Below are 10,248 nucleotides of genomic sequence, written 5' to 3' on the forward strand. Positions count from 1 at the left end.
GTTCCAATGTATGTGCATGTCTGTGGAGGTCCAAGGTTGATGTGGGGAAGTTTTCTTTATTACTTTTCTACCTTATTCATTGACACATGAACTCAGTCAAATCCAGAGCTCACTGACATTGTAAGTCTTGCTTAGTTAGCTTGCTTTGGGGATCCATTGTTTCTGCCTTCTGTATCACAGACAAACTGTCATGCCTACCTGGCATATACATGGGTTCTGGAGTTTTGGGATCCCATCTTCCCAGCTGTGTAGCAAGTACTTTAACTGCTGAGCCATTTCTCCGGTTACTTCACTTTATTTTTGAGGCAGAGTCTCTCACTGAACTTGCAGTGTATCTTTTCTAGGTTTGCTGGCCAGTGACCTCCAGGGCTCAGGTCAGCATTTGCAGCCATGTTCAACTTTAACATAGGTGTTTGAGGATCCAAACTCAAGTGAGAGACAGCAGACACACTCACTCAGTGAGCCATCCCCCTAGCCCAGAATTATTTCTTATAAGGAGAAAAATGTCTCTTTATGAGAATTCAACAGAAAAGCAAAGATGTAACATCATAACATGTGGTCGGGGTGTCTAGAGTTTTGTAAAATGAAAATCTCGAGCAAAGAAATAAATAATCCGTGTCACTGTAGAGAAAGGATGAGTGGGCCAGGGTTGTCACTCAGCGATGGATGCTTGCCGAGTGAGTGCAAGCCCCTGTGCTCAGTGCTCAGCACTTGAGAAAAGACATGAACATCTGTATCAACACCACATTAGAGTTCAATCAAGCCAGATCATCAGAGATTCAAATTACCTGTTTTAAATCAGACCATTTAAAAAGCCCATTTTAAGGGCTTATACCAAACAATGATGAATCTCAAAAGGGAAAGCTTCAAATCAGCATAACATATTTTTTAAAAATATCAAGTATTACTCTTGTTATAGTAATACAATATTACTCCTGTTATAGAAAACAATTTGTAATTAAAGAACTATTTAGGGAATGAGAAAGAAGTGTGTGTCTGTATTTAAATAAAACTGCAATTACATCAAGAATCTTCGAAACTGTGAGGTAGGGAGAGGAGCGGCGTGCATCTCCACCTCCAGTGTGGAATCAGTCACATGAGCTCCTGGGTGCAACTCTAAGTGCAGGATGTCTCCATCTTGAGGGCTGGCCCAGGATTGATCCTCCACCTCTGGAGAAACCCGACAGGACACAGAGGAGTGGCTGCGGTCTGGACTCATCTCTCAGCCCAGGCTTGTGCTTTGTTACACGGAATCAGCTCTCACTGTTTGACATCTGATTGTTACTATGGCTCACTAAGGAGTTATGAAATCAGGAACAAGTGCAAATCTTCAAAACTGTTACAGATTAAAAGCAGCCAGGATTCCACAAACTCTAATGCATTGCTACAGTTCTGACCATGTTTCTACCGGTAAGGGGGACGGGATTAAGACCATTTACAATCTCCCTTGAATTGCATGTAATACACCGCAGAATAGCACAATTTAGAAAGCACAATCACTCTCACGTGTTGCAAAAGCTACTTTGTAAAAAAGAGGAAAACAAACAACAACCATCCCCCCCCTCGACTTCTTCCCTCCCCAAACACCACCACCACCACATAAAAAACATTGCTGGGCATCTCGAGATGTCAAAACAAGTAATAAACTGAAATACTATGTAATGCCGTGTCCTCTGGCTTTCTCAGGGAAGCTTTTGTCCACCCCAGTCCACCACACACTTACGTCGTATCCGCTGTTCCGGATTCCACGACGAGGTCTCTCGCGTGTGACCAGAAGATCCATCTCAGTTTCTCCGGGACTCGGGCTATTCAGAGACTGCCGGCTTCGGTAGACAGAGTTCTTCATCTGTTGCCTGAAGGAAATCCAACAACTGTTATGATGCAGCAAATGTCCTGACAGATGGAATTCTCCACCGATCCAAACCTACAGGCAACCAGTAGAGGGTTTGGATTGGCCTCAGCAACCAGTAGAGTGTTTGAATTGGCCTTGGAATCTCCTCAGAACTAATGGTACTTGGTTCTTGGCCGGCAGCGTGGAACAAGGCACCCCGCCCTCCTGAGCCACCCCAGATGCTATGACTATCTGGCTGAATTACGTGTTTTTTCATATCAAATTAGGCAACTACAATCAATTGGAGCAGTGAAACCTCATCTAAAATTCTGCTGATGGCAAGGCCAGGGGTTCTTTGTTGACCCTCGAGGACAGCTAACACTGCGGAACAAACTTGCCTTTGCTGACTTTGCTGACTCAGCAGTCTCTTGTTCTTTTCCATCTTTTAGATTTCAGGCATGGACTCCTACAATGTGTTAGTAAATAAAGCCTGTAGAGAATGGGCCACGTTTGATGCTGTGATCATTGACTGATTTCTTTTCTACAATTACCAAGTAGATTCTCTTTTTAGCAAAGACCATAAGCCTGGAGGCAACTTGGGGCCCACCACCCAGTCACCAATTTTTACTTTTTTTAAAAAAATTATTTATTTATTTATATATCACCAAGTGCCTAGCCTGTGCTAAGTACCTGGGAGCTGAGCATCCATGGCCCTGGTAATCCCACTATTTACATCCTAATGGGAGAGACAACTGGCAGGCTAACTTCAAAGTGATTAGTGTTATTAAGAAAAAGAAGGAATATTGGGAATGTGGTTCACTCAGTAAAATGTTTGTCTTGCATATATGAAGACTTGTGTTCAAGTACCAGAATATACATAATAATGATAATAATCATAAAATTAATAATAATAGTAATAACTAATAATAATGCCACTCATGGTAGTGCACACTTGTAATACCATATCAGGAGACAGGAGTCTCTCTGGGGTTCACTGCCTAACCAACCTAGCCTGCCTGACAAGTTCCACGGCAATGAGAGACCTTGTCTCAACAAATGGTGGGTGAATACTGAAGGACGATACCCAGGGCACACAATGTACATTCGTGTAAATGCACAGGCACACACATACAAATGCACATGCACACACATGCAAATGAACACACACACACACACACACACACACACATAAAAATAAGAAGCTAAGACAGAGAATAACTAGAATGGTCAGAGAAGGATTCTCTAAGGAAGCAGCAGCCTTTTAGTTGAGTTCTAAGAAATGCAGCCTCTGAAGTGAGCACCAAACCCAGGTAGCAGTAGCTCATTCAAGGTGTCAGCTCAGCTACTTCTCATACATTCACACATTTGCCACTGTCTTGTTTCTGCTTGTCACTGGAGGAATCTATCTACAGAGGGGGACAGAAACAGCCACATGAAGAGAATGTGGTCATGCTTGTTTCTGCCCCCACCACAAGTGGCAATGTTTATCAGCTGGAGTGAGACTCATTAAAGACAGACGACTTCGATGGGATTCTGCAGAGTAACAGGGATGAAAATTCCCCTTCATTCAACAGCAAAATGACTTCTGCCTCCAGTCCATCTTCAGAGAACTCTTAAGTACAACCTAGTGCATGTTTCAGTTCAAGGATTCTAGGTTTTCGTAGCTGGGAGTAAAGACATGGTGCTATTTATTCCCAGTAGCTGTGAAAAGCCAGAGACTGAGCACACACACACACACACATTGCTTTATGAACACAATAAGGTGGTGACAGAATTAAGTCATATACAATCCAACAAGAACTTCAAGGCTCTGCCCTAACACTTAGCCATGAATACAACAGACATGCCTAGATCTCCTCTATCATGAGGAACCACGCTTATTTGAAGAGAATCTGTTTGTTCTTTTTGCCTTCTTGGTCCCATGATACTTACCCTTGTGGGCACATGCATGACTTAAGTTGGGTCCAGTGAGACTGAGTCTCAAGGCTATGGCCAAAGCAACTAGGAAAGAGGGAATTTTTTGGATTTGAGGGGCATGTGCTTAGGGTTTCTGACACCTGGGGTTTCTGATAGCTGGTTTTTGTCATCATGAGGTTTTAGCCTGCCTTCAAATGAAGCTTGGAAAAAAGTGAAGAGAAAGCAAAGACAAAACCAGTATGGTCCCCTTGATTGAGCCAGACTAAAGCTTTGGCCTTGACTAATGCTAGGCAATCCAGTCCCTTTAGTTTAACCAGGTTGTTCTGGATTTCCAGTTTGCAACCAAAAGAATCCTGGCTAATATGGCAGCTTACAACCTCCCATTATAAACAGTACCCTCCAGTTATCTGCAACTAGGGGCTTCCTTTAGGAAAGAAGCCTGGGTCCAGCAGGCTTATGAGACAGAATATGTTCAGAATGACTCATACTTTAAAGGAGATTCCAAAGAATTTGCATCTTTGACTTAATGACAACTATGTTTTTGGAAAAAAGAAATCACATCTCATAGCTACCCGGTCACTGTCAGTTAGCCCATTAAGAAAAGCTTTTCTAATATGATGGTGGCAGAATAAGCTGGCAGACTGGCAGTGGGTTATTTCATAAGTATTAGACATAGACTAGTGAGGAACGTGGTTATGTTAGAAGCTTTGACACTGGAGCGCTTACTGCTTTATTCTTCCTTCAGAGAAAACAATGCATTATCATGGCTAGCCTTTTTTGTCAGTGCTGGGAATTGAACCCAGGGCCTTGTGCATACCAGACAAGTGTTATCCTACGTTTGAGCTACCTCCTTAGCTCAAGATGTACATCTGAAAGATTTATTTAGCATGTTTCAACAACCAGACTTCCACTGTGGGTGTGTGCCCGGTGTAGGACTCTCCACTTGGCAATAAATCAGACTGTCATGTAAAGGGATACTTATTTATCAGCTGATGCCACTAGGCACACTTGTTCTTGTTTTGCAATAATTTATAACATGTCAATTTGAGTTTCTTCCCCTCTGACAATATTGTTGGATGGGTTATGATATATTTTACTTGAACCTTTAAGAACTTTCAGCAGATAAAGAAAGTAGTTTTCATATTTTCATATATGGAGCCCCAGGGTTCTGTGGAGTCGGCGTAGGCAGCTGAGAAGGAGGAGGATGCCCAGTTTCTGTCAGAGCAACTCTGAATAGATGACTGAATAGGTTACTATGTTGTGTCGGCCTCATAGATTCATGATCTGTGAGGATTTGAGTGCAAACGGTTTGTTTTCAAGGGGGCTCTGCAAATTACCAGCTGGGGCCTGGGGAGGCAGGGAAGGATGTATGGAAGTCCACAGAGGTGTAGTAAGGAAGTGATTGGTGTTTAGGGTGGCTGGGGCTCAGACTCACTGGAAAACCATGTGGGAGTTTGTTTTAATTATTATTGTTCAATGGCAAGAGATGCCTGCTGTTGAGAAGACAGTTTATTACACCCACAGAGCTCAGAGAAAGATCCAGGCCATGATGCGGACCAGGGTGGGACACACAGTGACCAGGTGGGTCAGGAGGCAGAGGGAGAGAGCAGGAAGCAGGAGCAAAAGCCTTTAAATTGTAGCTTCTAGGAGACGCAGTGGGCAGGGCAGGGGAAGCAGTGTGAGAAGAGATGGTTTGGATGATGATGGTAGACTCCAGAAGCACAAGGATGGTCTTCATTCATCAAGTGCTTGGCTCTGGGGTGATCAGGGCAGGTGGATATTGGCTTTGAACTAGAGCCCCAGGAGGCTGTCTAAAGGAGGTGGTTGAAGCATGGTTCTATGATTGGTTTCATCTCAAGAGTATGCTTGCAGGTGAGTCTTTGTTACTTGGCATTGGGTAATCCTTGGGGGAGGTCAAGATTTTTTCCACCTGCTCCATGTATAAGTAACTAACACAAAACCTTGAAACTATGGCTATTACAGTGGTGTTTCTGACACCCAGAATCTCCTGCCAGGGGTACTGATCTATGACTCCTAACCTGTCATCAGCTGAGGATGCCCTACAACACACTAGCTACACAACACTTTCAGCTTCTGAGAAAAGTCCCTGAAGGAGTTACGGAGGCTGCAGACAGCAGGTGCAAAGCCAGCTGAGCAGACAAACCCGCCACAGACAGCATCGGCCTCAGTCAGGCTGCCCACTCTGTGTCTCCACATGTGTGCATAATATGAAATAGGGTGTTTTAACTAATTTTAGATGAAAAAAAAAAGAACTTTGAAACTACTCAGAGATTTAGTGATCAGTTAACATTAGAATCTCAGTTTTGCCTCTTCTGGCTATTTCTTTGCTCTAAAGGGAAGTTAGTGATGTTCTTGCTCACTAGACAACGATTACTTCACTGTGCCCTGCTCTAGCTGGGCGGCTCACAGCAGCATCTCTCAGGCTTGTGCTGTGAACAGCAATTAAAAGCCATCTCCAACCTGTGAGAACAGATTAAACAGCAGGCAGGCGGCTGGGTGGAGGCAGCAGCAGTGAGTCAGGAACCATCCTGAGCTGGGTGGCGTCAGCACGCGGCTGGGTGGAGTCAGCACGCGGCTGGGTGGAGTCAGCGGCAGCTTGTCAAGAACCGCTGAGGCGAGGTCGCTTACTTTCCAATTAGGCTTCTCTACCAAGCCATCTCTTTCCACTCTATCTCTCACCCCCATCCCCAGCTCATCTAACTCATGGCTGTCTTTTTTTCCTTAAGTAGTGAACATTTGAATGTTTTTACAAACCATTCCTAGTGCTGTAGAGACAATGGATATCTGCTGAGAGTGCACACAGCAGTCACAGCCCACCGGTCCATCACGGGACCTTACAGCTCCCAGGGAAAAGCTTTGCTCAAAAAGAAAATCATTGAAAATGTTATCTCTCCAGTAACTTCCAAGCTGGGGAAAAACAGGTCTCACCTCAGTCCATCCGAGAAGCCTGAAGCACAGTCCCCAAGAACAAAGTACAAATTAAAGTTGCGATCAGCCTTCCTGTCAAATCCATACCTTTTCTTTCCCTCCTCCTACACCTGCTAACATGGTGATGTGTGCATTGTGGGATTTTATGCCCTCGTTTGTCATACCAGCTAACCAAGCCCTGGCAAATTAAACTCTGGCTTAGAAACCCCTCCTTTTTTTCTTTACCGTCAATAAATTAAGTTGCTTCAGTTTATTCCAGCTCTCAACTTGGTTCTGTTGGTTTCATCCAATTCTGTTCATTTTTTTCTCAAATTTATTTTTATGTTTTAAGCAAATGTCCATTTAGGCCAGGCTCTGCCCTACTCTGTCCCTAGTGTGTGGAACATGCTCGTGTTGTGGCTTCTCAGTGGCTGCAGTGTCTGTGTGCCCAAGGCCAGGGGATTGCCAAGGAGAATGTATCCTGCGTAGAGGTGGTATCAAATTACAGAAGTGCTGCAGGCAGGCAGGAAGGGAAGAGAGGCAGACAGGAGAAGCTTTACTAACCTTTACCTCTTTGCCCAGCATGGGAAGTCACTTCCTGGTTAGCCACAGAGCTTGGAGATAGCTGCCCACTTTGAATGTTTTCCTTTTCTAAAATTCATGTTAAAATGTGGTCACTCCTACTGGCTAACATTCACAGTGCTGGAAGGTTCTACAGATTCGGGGGCTGGTCACCATCAGTCTTACTCAGCTATGAGCCCTGCAAGCTATAGTAATGATTGGCTGGTTAAGATGCACACTGGTGCAAAAGCAGCAGAAGTAGTATGAAAGGAATCAAACACTTTTTAAAATTGCATGTAAAGCCCACTCCATAAGCTGGGCCCCATGCCTGGTATCATTAACTGGGCCAAAATCCTGTGGCTGCCTAGCTCCTAGGGGGAAAACCTAGTACTACTGTTCTGCTAAGTGGGCATAGTAAAAAGTTACTCCCTGAGTTCTTCTAAAAATATCCTCATTGATTTTAATTTTATGTGTTTGAGTGTTATACCTGTGTACATGTGTACCACATGCATGACTGGAACCCACGGGGGCCAGAGGGCGTTAGAACTCCTGAAACTGGGGTCACAGATGACTGTGAGCAGCTGTGTAGGTCCTCTGAAAGAGCAGCAAGGGCTCTTAACTACTAAGCCTCCTCTCCACCCAGATCCATGAGTTCTTATCTTTATACTCAGCCCTCTTCAGAGAAGCTTCTCATCAAAGACCAGCAACCAGTCAACACGCCGAGACTAAGAGACTGGGGTGCTCAGGTCTGAGTGGGACATCTGCACCACACCAACTTCCTCCACTGAGTAAGAGGAGGCGGAAAGATTGTCAGAGCCAGAAGGGGCAGATATCTGTAGCGGGAGAGTATTTACTAGACGTCACTGTTATACACATGAACTCACAGCGGCTGTGACTGCAGACACAAGACCTGTACTAGATCAAGCCTGCCAACATCCCAGAATGGGTCGGGGAGGGGATCATGAGGTCCCACCTCTAGCTAATGGGAGAGGGGTAGTCACTTTTCTTCAAGGATGCAGGCTACCCATGCTCCAGGAGATGGGTTTACACCCGTGCACATACAGGATGCACTAACTGGATTCCGAAGATACTAAATTTGAAAAAAGAATAAAGTAAAAGACAGCACATGAAGTTCAGAGGGAAAAGGAGGGGTTGGGAACAAACTGGAGGAAAAGAAATGGGGGATCGTTTGGATTCAAATGTACTATATGCATGTATGAATATGAAATAAAATATTTAATTAAATTTTATGGCTGCCTTGGTCACGGTGTCTTTACAGAGCAATAGGACGGTGACTGAGACAAATGGCATTGTAAAAGAGTGAGTTAAGGCCCCTTGCTCTTTGCCCTTCCACCCTCCGCTATATGTTAGGACAGCAAGCACCTTTACCAGATCCTGGCACCTTGATCTTGGACTTCCCAGCCAGCAGAATGGTTAGAAAATAAATTTCTGCCAATTACAAATTCCCTGATCTCAGGTACTTTGTTACAAAAGCAAAGAACAGATGGAGAGAGAAACCAGTTCAAACCGCTTGGTCTAGCTCTGCTTCACAGATCTGTCACAGAACTGGACAGATCTGTGAATGACTGAAACGAGCTAGCATGGAGCCAAAGTGTGGCAGGCACTCACTAAGGCTGGATGAAAACATGGGGCATGCAATCTGCCTTCCTGTGTGAGAACCACTAGCATAATTGAACAATGCAATGGCCCTTGATCTGGAAGTTGCGTAACCAGGTAAGTGATAATTATATTTCACCCAGCTCTGAAATAGCTCCTGGCTTGAAAATATCATTAAGCTAAAGGACAATTGGGGTTGTTTGCACCACAATATTTTTAACGGCTTCAATTTGACTCTCTTTCAGACTCATTATTGAGTACATGCCTGTGGGAACCAGATCAAAAGCCTGCAAAGATCAAAGTCCCAAGGTAGGATCAAGGAACACGGGTATAATGCCCCAGCTGTCCTCTGTCCTCATCCCATGTTACACAGGGACATAAAGTACAGCCATAGAGCATGTACCTGTTTTTAGACTCTGCAAAGGGAGCACACAGTTCTGGGTCTGGGTCCAAAACATGCTCCATTTCTTTTGGGGCTTTCTCATACATCTTCCTCTCTGTCAGGCCTTTGTTTGCTTCCACTGGGGGGAAGTCATAATACCCTTTCCTCTTGGCTTTCAGGCGCAGCTTGTTCCTGTAGTGCTCAATGTCCGATTTCTGCTTCAGAGCCTTGTTCACCTTGGAGGAGAGAGAGAGAAAAGAGTGTCAGGTCCACACCTGACTCAGCATGGCAACAGACAAGGAGCTTTTTTCTGTAAGGTCAGCTGACCCAAAAGACCAGAGGTGAAGCATGGGAGAGCTTTTCTGAGAATTGTGACCTTATAATAAATCCCCCCTTGTCAGTCACCAACACCAGTCCTTGTATAAAGTGGATCTGGCACCATGGTGTTATAAATAGGTTTGCCCATAGACTCATGTGTTGAATGCTTGGCCCATGGTGAATGGCACCATTAGGAGGTGTGGCCTTGTTAGAATACGTGTGACATTGTTGGAGGAAGTGTGTCACTGTGTAGGCTGGTTTTGAAGTCTCATATGTGTGTGTATGTGTGTATGTGTTTATGTGTATGTATATATATTCAAGCTCTGCCATGCTTCTTGTCATGATGATAATAGACTGAACCTCTGAAACTGAAAGCCAGCCCCAGTTAAGTGTTTCCTTGCCTTGGTCATGGTGTCTCTTCACAGCAATAAACCCTTAAGACTCACTGAATTATCTTGCATCCTTGCCTCCCACATCTGTCTAGACTGTTGAAGGCCTATGTCTGACTGTATACTCTTAGCTAAGAGCCCATTCTGTTGTGGTTCCTACTCTGCCTATACCCTGTGGTTCCTCAGTGTGGGAGCCCAGCTGCCTGGTTAGTTCTTGGTGCTCTGAATCTAGCTCCAGCCTTGAATTACCTCATGGCTTTCTCTGTCCACTTAGCTGGGGCTCTTGGGATGAGTCTCAAAGTGGG

The 10,248-nt window shown here is 44.6% G+C and overlaps 1 protein-coding gene across 1 annotated transcript in view; it reads right to left on the reverse strand.

Moving 5' to 3' along the window:
* Kiaa1549l (KIAA1549 like) overlaps nt 1-10,248 on the reverse strand; it is a 265,407-nt gene that overhangs the window by 40,668 nt on the left and 214,491 nt on the right. Inside the window, exons 15-16 of the mRNA XM_028767135.1 lie at nt 9,258-9,472; nt 1,724-1,853 (exon numbers count right to left, since the gene is read on the reverse strand). Of these exons, the coding sequence (XP_028622968.1) occupies nt 1,724-1,853; nt 9,258-9,472 (345 nt within the window). The remainder of the gene's footprint in view (nt 1-1,723; nt 1,854-9,257; nt 9,473-10,248) is intronic.

Source organism: Grammomys surdaster, unplaced genomic scaffold (genome assembly GCF_004785775.1).
Source record: "Grammomys surdaster isolate TR1022 unplaced genomic scaffold, NIH_TR_1.0 170, whole genome shotgun sequence".
Taxonomy (NCBI): domain Eukaryota; kingdom Metazoa; phylum Chordata; class Mammalia; order Rodentia; family Muridae; genus Grammomys; species Grammomys surdaster.